Source organism: Buteo buteo, chromosome 25 (genome assembly GCF_964188355.1).
Source record: "Buteo buteo chromosome 25, bButBut1.hap1.1, whole genome shotgun sequence".
NCBI lineage: Eukaryota > Metazoa > Chordata > Aves > Accipitriformes > Accipitridae > Buteo > Buteo buteo.
The window spans coordinates 6,225,624-6,239,960 of NC_134195.1; the positions used below are offsets into that span (position 1 = coordinate 6,225,624).

Below are 14,337 nucleotides of genomic sequence, written 5' to 3' on the forward strand. Positions count from 1 at the left end.
TGTTCAAATATTCCTGGAAACAGAACACAAAAGGAATACAAATGTAACTGATGAAAATTTGTTTAAACCTCTCTGTAACTATACAAGAGAAAAGCTGTTTCTCTGCACCAACAGCATAACTATTTTATGCATTACATGTGAAATACTGGTTTGACCTAGCTATCACCTGAAATAAGCTTCCATTATATTTCTCTAGAAATAATTATTTACCCCGGAGAATCAGGGGTAAATTCTGATGATCCTAATACTTGTTTATCCAGCTAACTCCGTCATTAAACATCAATTAGAAAATAGAGTATAGTTGACAGGGAAAAAGTCTGCCATATTCCCAAATCTGCAACTTTCCAAGCAAAAGACTACTCCCTCTAATTTGCAAGACAGTAAGTCATTTGGATCATTCATGGCACAGGTCTGAGGAAACAGCCTACAAGCACATAGACTTTTTCTTCAGTAAGGGAGTTAAAAAGCCATTTTTCTGCAAAGAAGGCTTCACTTATTTTTTACTTAGACCATTTTTGCTTAGACCACATTTCCCATCTTCTCTGTCTAGATGGGCAAGATCAGTTCCTACAGGGCTAATCATTCAAAATTACAATGCGGCCCTACTGCTGTCACTTAGCTTAGCTGGCATCTATAGATGAGCACAAAAGAGCTGGCTGAAATTAAACCTTCCTAAGAATGAACTTACTCTTCAAGTCAAAGACTTTGCTGCTCTGAGATTGAGGTGAACCATGACAGATAAAATGAACAGAAGATGCTGCTTTGAATTATGCTTCTTTATATCCCATGAAAAGGGCTAACACTCTAATCCAAGCAGCCTGTTTCAAGAAATAATGGTTCAGTGTACCTATACAAAGTGTTAACAGAAGTTTGCACCATTTCAAGTCTCAGTGAGGCAGTTGATAAGATAGGCCATGTTTTGATCGAGGCAACAAGGAGTATCCTTGCCTCATCAAGGTACTTCACAGATGTGTTTGAGTTAGCTACCTCAAATACATGCATTGTTCCAAGTATTTCCTACAACATAAGAAATACAGTACAAGCACTACTGCATAGTCCAAGGTAAACCTATCTGCAGTGTTAATCTTAGATACCACTGCTCTGTGTTGCGAGAGTGCTAAACAGAAGGTTCTGTAACTTGTCTTGGTAAGCTGCCCCTTTGTCGGGTACAACATTTGCCTTGGCAGTGACAGGCAGGCCTAAAAATAAAATAGTACTTAGAGGAAAACATGAGTGCACACGGTATGCTTGTCTTTGAGCCCTGCACCGTTCGGCCTCTATACTATGGGAACATTATAGCTGCAGTATATTCCTCCAGAATTGCATGACCTGTAGTTTTCCCTTGCTACTTGCTTTTCTCCCTAAAGATCCTAATTTAGGTCCCTCTGGAGACTTCTGCATCATTTGAAAACTAGAAGTAGTATCTGGTTTTGAGTAAGGGACCAAATTTTGGAGAAATGGCTGAAAATTATTAAGCGCCCCCTTTTCTAGTATAGTAGATCCCAGCATTAATTATAAGCTGAAGCCACAGATTCATATTTTAAGATGTTCCTGGTGCATGATATGGAAGAGAAGCAATAATATATTTGTCAAAGTTACACAGCTGTTGTGTAGCCATGCACACCTCTGAAGCTCCATAACAGGTTATTCAGGAACAGGTTAGCTAATGACACAATGCAACACCCAACTACTATCGGAGATGTTAACATCAACCTCATGAAACCATACCACGTATTTTATTGGCCTCGCTGACTTCAGGTGTTTTAAAATCTCAGTCATTGGCCCATACATTTTCTATAGCCTATCAAAAAAAAAAAACCAACCCAGCCACTTAATAGTAAATTTAATATCAATACGAACTATTAAGCACCACAAAGCTGAAAAACATTTTGATGCGTGTGTGAGTACAGTGCTGCATAAACATTACTAAGGATAAGCAAAATGACTTGGAAAAGTTCCCTTGAATTTTCACCCACAAGTTCATATCCTAAAGTGAACCTTTCCTGTGATTTGACTGCGGCTTGTATTTTAGAATATGTCTTTTTTACCTCTCTATTTAATGTAACAGATATCAAAATGTTTTTGACAAGAGTATTGCCACCCACAATGTAAGATACAGTGAAAGGTGAAGTGCCTGAACTGCTCTAAATCAGGAGTATCTTCTCTGCAGATAAACAACTGTAAATGAGATCACAGATATCAGCAGTGCAGGAGACACACCTGGCAACACGGTAAACCTTGCAAGACTTTCTCAGTTTCACTCAGTACCCTTTACTATCCCCTAGTAGTAATAATCTTTCCTTTTTTAATAACCTTAACAGTAAAACAAATACAATATTCACAGTATGAATACATTGCTTTTTTAAATACTTCTTGCTTTATCACTGCTTGGTGGCTTGGAGTTCTCCCTTAGTAAATGTACTGTATTACAATCTCTCAAGAGCAATTATGTGACTGTATTACATAACAGTATTTTTTTGCCCTAGAAACAGGCTACGGCTAACATTTCACTGTACAATTTTTATTTTCAGATTTCACTGCTGATATTTTCTAGATTACTTTAGGTTAATTTCAACCCAGTAACAAACCTGCCAATAAATTTGATCACACCATTTTAGATTTAACAGTTACTGAACCAGAATTTCGCTTCAGTCCTATAAACATTGTGTATTCTACATTATAGTAGGCACTACTTCAAATGCTGGCAATGTGCCCAGTACTGGACAAAATAAGATACTAATGGTCAGGAAAAAAAGTATTAGCAGCTACAAATCAGAGTATTAAACTAATGTGGCAGGGCAGCCCTATTAAATGGCTTCCAATTTAGCTTCAGAAGGGGCTGGGGCAACTTACAACAGTTAAGGAACTATTGTTTATTTCCAAATGAAGCTGAAAAAAAACCCTCACAAAAATAAAATTAATTACTTGACTAAGTGCTAGATTTCGCACTTCTTTTTCTTAGGAATAATCTCACTATAGCTAACGAGACTACTTGTATAAGGACTTTGTACATTTTTCAAAAACAGGCCTAGTATTGTCCTGTAGTAAAAGAGTTTTATAAAAGTGTGATAGTCCTTGAACATCAGTGTAAGTAATCTAATGACATGATACCACGCATTAATCTAGCTAGCAATGATTTATTATCTAAGTACTATACTATTATGTTTTCAAAATAGCCTGACAGGATAACCAATCTGATTATGATTTACAAATGTATGTTTATTTTAGAATGCAGAGGTCACTACTCTGGCACTTTTATTCTACGGGCTAATTTCATTTTTTTTATTCCTAGGTTGCAGTTTGTTGCTCATATGTTTGTGAATCATCATCTAAATGAATCTGCTGGCAACACAATGAGGTGCTGTCTAAGTCTACTTAAGAGTTGCACACTCTAATAGCTGTCACTATAAACCACTGTACCATCACAGAAAGCCACTAGAGTCAGGCTTCCCCTGAGTTCATTTCGATGCCTGTTTCAGGTTAAGATAAATGACATGGCCTACAAATTTCTTTAAGTGCATTAACCATAAATGGTGGTTAGCACAGCTGTGGACCACACCTGATACCCTGCAGGTAGGCGAAGTCCTCCCCACTCCGCCAAGATATTTAACAAAACCAGTGAATGAACAAAACCATTATAACTGTGATTAAAAGAGGCAGCAAGCTGCAATTTCAAAGCAGTGCTATCTGACTCTTCGAAGCTGATCATCCATCTGACAGTAACGATGAAAAGAAATCTGCAACATTAAAACATGCATTCAAATCTCCAATATACCATCACTATAGGCTCTTCTGTCTTTACATTTCCATCTAAGGCTATAATTCTTGACATCAAGAGCTCATAGTCTAGGTTTGTACAGCAGGATGAACCAAGCCTTTGGTCTAAAGCTTTGTAAGGTGTACTACAACACTAAACCTCAAGGTCCTCAGTGTTCTGAATCTTCAGGGAACTATCACACAAACATCGTAAAACCCACATACAAAAACATGTAATTAAGCTAATACGGGATAGATTGAGCACTTTTGAATTCTGGCCCAGAAAAGCTCTGAGCTAAATTCCTACTGATACTAAAGCCAAAGGAGTTAAGTGAACAAAGAACTTGGTCCAGACACTGCACTCAAAAATCATCAGAGATTTTATGTTCCTCAGGAAACTTATCTTTGCCTGAGCCTTTCTCACTGGATGGTAACATGGCACTCAACCAACAAACCACACTTGTGTTTCCATTAGGGGCTGTAGTTAAATCCAAATTCCTCTGATAAGGTCCCAAAGTCTCTTAAACCAAACACTCTGTAAAAGAAGTCACGTGCCTTTGCTTGCTCAGAAACTAACAGTTCTATTAACAGAAAGTTAGAGATTTTTAGAAAAATGTGTTGTACATACATGCTCATTTTTTCTAATTAAGTTTAAAGCTTTTTATTCAGCTGTTTATTTTTCTACAAAAGAGCAAAAGAAGTAATTTTCAGATGACAGAATATTTCTTCTTATCCACTCCTAATTAAAATAGAACTCGAGGGACTCACTAAAAACACAGTGATAAACCTGTGGGGGAGATTTCTCTTTTTTATCCCCCAAAGTGAGTATGTTGAGAAAGCTATGAGCCATGAAAATGGTAATATTGTATCAAGAAACAGTAGCAGAACCAAAAAAGGGGACAATAACCTCAATCTTTTGGTAGTGCCCTTTTTTTCTATGTTTAGCTAATGCAAGGTATTAGATGCAGCCAGCTGGATATACAAATAGGTGATGAAATCTTGTTCTTCATGAAATCCAACCACGGGTTTTTGCCACTGGCTTTTACAGAGAGCATTTCCTCCACTGTGAATCAAGAAGAAGATGATAACCTTCTAGCATTTCTTAATTTAGCAACTGCAGTTGCAGCAGGGTTTTAAAAACTTGTTTGCCAAATATCATGGGCAGAACTGTCAAACTAGACTAAAGGAGAAACAAGTTTTGAACTAACACAAGAGATGATGACTTAACCTTCTTCAGAAAAAGTTGTGAAAGATTCTTGAACAAGCATACCTGCTCTAGTAAATAACGCAGCTTGGATGCTGAAAATGAACTGGAGGCATAAAAAAAACCCTCTGCAGTTTTAATGAGCTCAAAAGCAATCCAACTATCTATTTATATAGCAGGAATGGCTCTGAATATACTCTACCTGGGCTAGCATCTATACTACAGTTCTGTCTATTTTTAATCTCCTAATATGAAATATAGATAGGAAAATTATATTTGAGCAGTGGTTCTTTTGGCAAACATTAACTAAAATTAATTAAACTTTTGATGATATTCCTTCTCCTTTCCTTATTCTTTGTTTGTCCACTTCTGTGTAATCATGCAATATAATTTGAGGATCTTTGTGAATGTATGAGTGAATGGTGGAATACAAACTCTGTCTAGATTATTAGGAGCTGATGACTCCGTCACTTTCAAATGGAAAGATAAACTGTTCTAGATGTGCTGTAAAGTTACAGATTAGATCTCTGAATGTTGAGGTCTGAATTCTTGCTGGACAAACAGTTCATAATTTCCAACGATTAACAGACCCATTATCAGTCCAACTTATTTTCTTTTTCATGTCTGCAGCATAAAAATTGGATTCTGAAGACACTTCAAAATTCGCATAGGCATAATTACATCTTCAGGACAGGAATGGATCACTTAAGCCACAGCGTCAATGAGCTCAGAGACATGCAGCATCCACACATCATACGTTATTTAAAAAATCTTATGAAATAGGTATCAGAAACTATTTACTTCAAATATGTTTGCATAAAGCCCTTGATCTGATGAAATGTGACCACTATTTTTAAGTAGTTTTTAAGAGTTGTAAAAACAGAGGTTTTCAGGCATTATTCAAACATAACGTTTTCAATTACTGTATATCTTCCACATATATATATGTATTTGTGTTACAGCAGTAGAGTTTCTTGGTGTTAATATCTCAGTTTAGCATAGTAAGTATTTTGAACTATTATAGAGTTTATATATATATATATTTAAAAAGAGCTCAGTTCACAAAACAAAACTGCCCATTGCTACAGTCTTAGGCTACATTATTCATGTACGGCACACACTGTTCAAAGCAATTTCAGTGCCTCAGCTCCCTATAGTGTCAGTGGACAGAAGCTAGCACATCCAACAGTCAGTGCAGTACATCTGAGTTAGTTAAATAAACTTAAGACAGTATCAAGGCTCCTCTCCTCCTTCCTCATAAAGTGAAAATGCAATATATTTCCACATGTGGTTATTTATTTAACAAAAAAACAGTTTTATTGGAATACATGAGAAGCTGTACTTGTTTAATGTATTCAGCCCAAGGAAGATACTTCTTATGTCAGAGAAAAAAGGCTAAAAAGGAAATGTCTCTTTTTTTTAGAAATTACTTCCATTCTGCCATCATGCTTAAAGCTAAGCATTCATTTAAGTGCTTTGCTAAATAGTGGCTTAAATATGCATGTTGTAAAATTATGAGAAGTATGAAACACCAAAATTCTGTTAATTAAACTGTGTGGAGCGATAAGACTGTTTTATACTGAAGCATCCAAATTGTTTTCTTGAAACTATAGGCATTGTATCCATTTGCAGCCAAAAGAAGACTTACTGATTGCAGAGTCATAGGAGGTTGAGTTGTGTTCATCTCGGAGAATAGGAAATGGTGACAGGTAAGCATGTGTACAATTCTTAGAAGGCGACTGGTTAGCTAAAAGTGAAAGAAAGCTAGAGATTAATATTTTACTGCCTTAACAATAAAATATTTTAAGCCTGTTCTTCAAATGGGCAAACTGAGTTTCATAGGTCAAGATTCCAGGTTCTCTCCCAGGCAATAGCTTACAGTGGATTTGGTTTGGTAAGAGATACCAGCCTTGTTATCCAGCCAACGATATTCCTTAAAGGGCAACACAGATTCGTACTATGGGAACAGTAAAGCAGCCTTGCTGAAGGCACACTGCAATTTATATGCAATGCATACGTATGCTTTTATATGCATATGTACCTTTCTCTTGTGAGAGTTAATTATGTCCGTCTCATTATTGCATGTCCCACCAAAAACAAAAAAGAAAAAAACCCAGGAAATTACTTTTTCTCTTGCGAAAGGACAATGAAAAATATCAAGCATCTTCAGGAAGTTTACAGTCTCAACAAATATGAGTGTAGTCTATGGAATCAATATCCCCAAAGAAGGGTTTTTTACTCTTTGTATTAAATGCTTATAAAAATATCACCTTCTTCCTTGCAAAAGATAAAGGCTGACTATAGCTTAAACCACATTTAAATTTCAGATTCCTGACCATAGAATTCTCCAGATAAATAACAAAGGCAAATTAACTACAGTGAATATTACATTTGCCACCTAAGACCAAGCAATATATTTAGCAAAATACAGGTTATTGAAGTGAAATTTGTGTGATGGCAACTGCTTCTCACAAGGATTGTGGAAATCTTGCAATAAGGAGAGGGAGCTTTGTACCTCAGAGGTAGGGTCAAAGACAGGAAAAGAAGTTTTGCTTGACCTCTTCTTCATGGGAGATTTTGGTTGCAAAATACTATCTGATCTTCCAGAACCCTGGCATGTAGTGAAAGAAAGCAAAGGGTCATCTGTGAATTTAGTAGAGGGATTCTTCTGGAGATGATGCGTCCCACACCATTTTCACAGTGAAATTGCCCATGCCCTCCTTAACCCACTCGTAGAACTAGTTGGAGAAACCCTCCAAGCAAAAATTCATGGACCATCCTAACCACTAAGCTCTTTTTCCCTACGTTACAGAAATAAACAGTCTGTTTAACAGTAAATTGCAAGAAACTGTCCTGATAAGAATGGTTAACAGACAGCCGTAACATTTGCAGCGTAAGTTGATAGTTAAATATGTATGATTTTGTCCTGGGGTTTCCTTTAGTACAGATTACAAAAATGTTTGTCAAGAATTTATTTTAGGGTAGCTGAAGAACCTGATCACCAAAGAAGCCATATGAAATCTGGTGATCCATAAGATGGAAAAACCCCCAACAATTTTAGGAACAAACTACTGTAGATAATGTAAAAGGAAAAAATTACTTACTGTACCAGAAGTTCCACATGCTGGCATTACTCTCTCTTACATTTCCACTAAACCAGCACCTCCAGAAGAAACCTTCATGATGGAAAGTGGCCTTCTCTCCCTATGGAGGGGGGGAAGCAGCCATTATCGTACAATTTTTAAGTGGCTGAAAGAATCAAGTTCAACTGAAATTAGGTGTCGAGGTAAAAAACACCACCATTGCAATGAAACACAGCCTGTCTGAACATAGGTTAGCTATAGCATATCTAAACAGTTATAATTCCTTTGAAAGAATGTCATATTGCAAAAGTAGTATCACAAAAGACAAATTCATTTTAAAGTTGATTACCATTGGTTACAAGAAGTTTTGAAGCAGGCTTGTAAGTCTCCAGAAGGTCAAAATGAGCATATTTGAAAGTTCATACAGAAGTAAATTCTTACAAAATAAACACATCCAGGAAACCTACATATATAATTCTCATTATCATACTAACCCCAGCATCTTCAGGTGCTTTTGAACACGTTCCTATTTCTGTAGCAAGAAGCCAATAATCAGTTCCAAATGCCACCAAAAAAAGCAAAGCCCCCAGAGCTGCAAAGAAGCCTCCAAAAAATATCCCCACACTAAGTTTCATTATCAAAGTTAGCTTCAAAAAAAGAAAACGAGAAAGGCAGTACTTTTTTAATTACTTAAGAAGAAGCAGTAAAATAAATAAAATATTTGGGAAAGTGACTAAAAAGCTGTTTAGAGAATACAGCTCATATCTAAAGAAGTTTCTCTTCGCTTGACTTTCTGCCTGTGTTTCCCAATGCCCTATGAGTCGCTTTGTGTCTCCTAATTTGTGTCTCCTAGTTCCATGTGGCTGACTCAAGCCTGACAGATGAAAAGGGCCTTCTATTTTAGGACACTGATGGCAGAGCTTCATTCTGCTTCTCTGTCTGGGTGAGGCCAGTCAGAAATAGCTGACCTTCCCCTAACTAATCAGGGATTGACTTGAAATATTATTGCAGCTGGTGCATCAGCATCAGTGGAGATGGAGATGGAGTTGCAATGGCTCTGTCTGTCCATGTGAACTGCATTACAGAGCACAGAGTAGCAGCAAGGACTTCCAAAATTCAGGCTTGGTGGTGAATGTTTCCTTGGCTGCTAGCATGGAAGGAAACACATGCAACACTCTGGAAGTTACCATAAGTCACGTTACTAACTGAAAGCTGAGATTCTTCTATAGAACTTTAAAACATGGTAGCCAAATTGCAGAGATGCCTTTGAAAACTCCTAACCTTTATTACAAATACAGTTAGCTTTAAAAATTTACATCTTACCCATAAAGTAATAGCTTTACCAACACTAAACTAAGCATTTAACTGTTTTATTTATTCAGATCTTATTTGCATATATCACAAAGGCATGCAATTAAAAATTCCTCCCAGCACCTGATAAAGACACTTCGATCTTTTTAAAAAAAAGAAGACACTTTCCCATACGTGTGCTTTGGCCATTTTGGAAGCTGATGAGGTAACACATTTAAATTCCAAGGACTCCCTGCAAAAGAAAAAGGCTTTTTCAACAACTTTTCATGCCAAGCAGGCCTTCCCAAACATCTCTAGTGGATTACAGGGCAAGCTCCTGTAGAGATTTGTTGAGTTTATACTATGCACCAGATCCTGCAGTCCTTACCCAGTAAAATTTCATTGGCATTATCTATCACCAGAGTAGAAAATATTCCACCAACATCCCATCCTGGGAAGTGCTGGGATCAAGAGAAGGATGATGTCAGTTTACTCCAGAAAACATTTGTTGCAGAATTTTATTGCAACAGACTTAGGTCTCCAGAGGGACTCCTACTTCCAATATCCCAGTATTTCTTTGGACAATGCAGCAGTGTGCTCAAGGAGAGCAAGGAAAAGACTGTTTCTATCACCTCTCCTCATTTCCAGGCAGATGAACCAGAGATGTGTCCTCAGTGTTTTTATAAGACTACATTATCTGCCTAATGCCAAATACGCATTTGTTACAAGTCATATTTTATTCAAACCTGATACTATACTAACTTCATACACAAGCACACCTGATATTTTGTGGCCTTTTTGTACTGCACAGTTTCAGTGTATGCAGAACAGTAAGTGAATTTCAGTCAAACAGATTCTTTTTGCCGTATTTGCTTTCCCTGACAGCCACTGATGCAGTTCCCTTTGCTATAGCAGAAAGTGATTTTTGGAAACATCACTTTGGAAAGTGGTATTTTACTGTTCTTTACTAAAGAAAAAAAAATCTTTAGGAAGAAGAACACATAGAATGTGCTATAAAAGAAAATAAGGCCTATTTTAGAAAAGGATTACTTGCAGGTTAGAATAATGCTTTAACTTTTGGTCAGCCCTGAAGTGGTCAGGCAGGTGGATTAGATGATTGTTGTAGGTTTCTGCCAGCTGAAATATTCTATTCTATTCTATTCTATTCTATTCTATTCTATTCTATGCAAAATAGAGAAGAAAAAAAAAGAAAAAAAAAGGTAGGATTCAGTTCAGGACTAACATACCCAAATTTAGACAATTTCACATGAGCTAGATGTCTTTCCATTATAATCAATAGTGACCTAGTCAATACAGTCAGTGGAGCCTAGAGAGCGGTTCAGCACGACCTAGATTAGACTCAGACACCTAGCTCTAGCTAGTTCCCAGGGTATCCTGCTGGCTCTCAGCTGCCACTCCAGAAGGGCATATTTCTCTCCCAGATTTAACCCTACCTGCCAGCCCCACAGGGGTCTTAGGTACCCTCTTTCACCTCAAATAGCACGAGGAGCCTACGTGATGGTGACTGAATCAAGCCTGGACAGAGGGATACAGTTGCCTTACTGTCATCTCCCACCACTGGATGCTGCAGGACGTCTAAGGCATCGACACTGGGCAGGCAGGTATGACGACTTACAGGAGACCCACTCCTTTCTTGAATGACAGCTACAGGCTAGGCTCACACCACCTACAAGTGATGCTAGATACCTCTGTTTAGATGGCTGAAACCAGTCTCCATTAGCTGGTCAGGTCATTCTGGAGGAAGTACTGAGTGTTTTAACCAGACCTCCATCGACTCCAATGGCAGCACAGATCCCTATTTCACGTGGAGATGTCTGAATGTGAAGGTCTTAATCTGGAACTGAATCCCACTCAGTGGGCTGGAGTTCCCAACCATTTTGCTGTTCTATGGGTGGCCTCACAAAGCACTGGCCCAAAGCTGAAGAAATTTTATTCAGTGAAATCCAGATATGTACATAGCCACAACATAAACAAAATCAATGGTACAAAATTCTTCATGATATCCATTTAAAAAAAACAGATAAAATTGAATTCATTCTGATGTGCGGTTTAACATAATGGCATTTGGCTCATCTTAAATAATTTTATTTTTCAGTGTTACAGGTTATGTGTTTATAACCTCCAAAATGCCAACTGGACAGAGCGATGTATAAGTACTGCAAAAGGGGACACACCTGAAGCTGGTGAATTCTGACAGTGAAAATCATACAAGTATCTTTCACTCTCATGCTTTACTTTACAATTCTCAAAGCTCTTTTAAAAAAGATGGTTATGCACTGCTATTCATACCTGTAACTAAGGAAACTGTAGCACACAATGATGCAATTATTTTTTCAACATTACATCAGAAGTAAATAGCAAACTCCAGCCACTGAACCACAAATAATAACAGAAATAAAATGGCTGGTTTCAGCTTTATTGCACCTACCTGGCTTCAGGTCAGAAATGCACCAGTGACTCTGTGAACCCACTTCTGCATGAGAATAACTTACCCTCATGAGTAGCTTCACTGAAATCAGTTTGCATGAAAAGTTTCACTGAATTCAAATGACAGCTGAATCACTGCCTGTGCAGCACAAGTATTTATTTTTAATATACTGTACATGCACTCTGGTCTCAGTTAGCATGTTCATCCTGAGAGGATCTAATTTAATTATTCTCTTTTATATTTATGGCACATTCTCTGGCAGTGCTACCTTCCAAATACTCTAACATCTCCAGTATTATGCCCGGCTATGTCAGGAATGAATCAGAAGCCATGTTAAGACTTGTTATGTCGGCTTAAAAATTCATGTTATCCACTACTTGAATACTCACAGGAAGTCTCAGGGCACTTCTTCTTCAATTAAATTAAATTCTGAAGGTTCCTCAATAGAAGAGAGAAAGTTTCAAGGCAGGGAAAACAAGGCCAGGCTTATCAAGCCAAAACAATCATTATTCTATATCTTAAAGAAGGTCATTCCCCAACTCCTTCCAAAATTCCTAAATTTCTACAGAAAGACTGTCATTTTAAACCAAAGTGACTTAGCCAAATTTATCCCTACTATCATGACAATGAAGTAATTAAATCAGTTTTAATATACAATCAATTTGGCCAATTAAGCCCAACATTCATTGATTTTGTTGATGCATAGTGTGAAGACTGAAGGCCCCCACATAATGGATGGATTCCAATCTCATTTAACAAAGCTGGCAAAAGTTTTGATTTTATTTCTGTTTATTTTCCAGATAGATAAGGCTAAACTAACTCCTAAATCTGCATATTTTATTTATGTATCTAAATAGCTCCAGCTTCAATATAGTATCTGAGCCCCTCCTTGTATTTAAAAATAGAAAAGAAGAAAAAAAACAAACCAAAACAATAGCAGGCTGTTTCTTTCTTCCTTTTCCATCTGAAGGAGAAAAAGCTTGATTAGTTTATGGGAGGGGGAGATTGTTTATTTGCTTGTTTATGTTTGTGTGTGATTGAGTAAATGTCGTGTGTGTATGTTTGGAATTGGCAGGCAGCTCCTTATCTGTGCTGGCAGATACGTCCATGATCTAAAAACAGCCTTTTAGAACTGGCTGCATGTCTCACTATACACCAAGAAACAATTTCAGCAGCTGCCTCAGAGCTGAGTCCTTCTGAGACCTCCATGCCCATTTACTGTTGAAGAAAAACATTCTGAACAGCGATGGAGTATCTCACCCGCTGATTCAGATCCTCATCCTGTCCATCTTCCCCAGCTGGGCAGTATGTTATCCATTGCACCTACACAATCAATTGTCAGCAGCATGCTGGGCAGCCATACAGAGTATAGTACACCTTGTTTGTTAAATCTTTGGCTGGGATTCATCTTACCTAACACTAGACAGCTGCAGGGTAGCTGTCTCCAATTAAGCTGGTCACCTCAGGTTTCCTTTACAGTCATATCGGCATTTTTACAGCACAGTCCATCTGACCTATTTTTGGATGACTACTTCAATGTGCAATGAATCATGCCCTAAAAGCACAATTACTTTTTTCTTTGTTTTTTTTTTCTCTACTGACTAAAAGGAGGCCTGGTATAACTAGTTTGAGATATGGCCACTTTAATTTTAATACTACAGTAAATCAGGCCACAAATCACAGAATCACAGAATGATTGAGGTTGGAAGGGACCTCTGGAGGTCACCTTGTCCAACCCCCATGCTCAAGTAGGACCACTTAGAGCTGGTTGCCCAGGATCATGTCTAGACAGCTTTTGAGGATGTCCAAGGCTAGAGACTCCAGAACCTCCCTGAGCAACCCGTGCCAGTGCTGGGCCACCCGCAGAGAAAAAAAAGTGTTTCTTCATGTTCAGAGGGAACCTCCTGTGTTTCAGGTTGTGCTCATTGCCTCTGGTCCTGTCACTGGGCACCACTGAAAAGAGCCTGGCTCTGTCCTCTTTGTACCCTCCCTTCAGGTATTTATAGACATGGATAAGATCCCCCTGAGCCTTCTCTTCTCCAGGCTCTGAACAGTCCCAGCTCTCTCAGCGTTTCCTCACAGGAGAGATGCTCTAGCCCCCCTCATCATCTTACTGGCCCTCCACTGCACTTCATTGACTAAGCTCATGAGGAGATAGATGATGGTAACTACCCTTCTTCTGACATAAGGACAGAAGCAGCCCATATCCCAGCAACAGCTTCAACAGGAACTCTAATAAACCAGTAAGAACAATCTTTATGAGGCATTATATCTACACATTTTTATGTATCCAGGATCCATTGTTAGGCATCTGCAGGAACACGCGATAGACTTGCAGCCACCCAGATGAACAAAGCTGCAGGGTGTATATGCCATTTGGACCCTGCCTCATACCCTCTCTGTGTTCAGGACTTTGACACTCTACAGGGTATCACAGATCTATTCAGCCACAGAAAGGAAGAGAAAACTTTAGTATGACTGTGAGCGGGTCACTCTGTTTCATATATCATATATGCATTATATTTTACATTAACTCTACATTGAATAAAATAGGT

General features: G+C 38.0%; 1 protein-coding gene across 2 annotated transcripts in view; it reads right to left on the reverse strand.

The window, feature by feature from the left end:
• TMEM182 (transmembrane protein 182) overlaps window positions 1–14,337 on the reverse strand; it is a 32,502-nt gene that overhangs the window by 13,431 nt on the left and 4,734 nt on the right. The window contains exons 1-3 of one of the 2 annotated variants that reach the window (XM_075057269.1): window positions 8,538–8,904; window positions 8,065–8,164; window positions 6,609–6,707 (exon numbers count right to left, since the gene is read on the reverse strand). In XM_075057269.1, the coding sequence (XP_074913370.1) occupies window positions 6,609–6,707; window positions 8,065–8,164; window positions 8,538–8,678 (340 nt within the window). In that variant the 5' untranslated portion in view covers window positions 8,679–8,904. Of the gene's footprint in view, window positions 1–6,608; window positions 6,708–8,064; window positions 8,165–8,537; window positions 8,905–14,337 lie in introns of those variants that run through there. The other variant, XM_075057270.1, reaches the window with a different exon arrangement.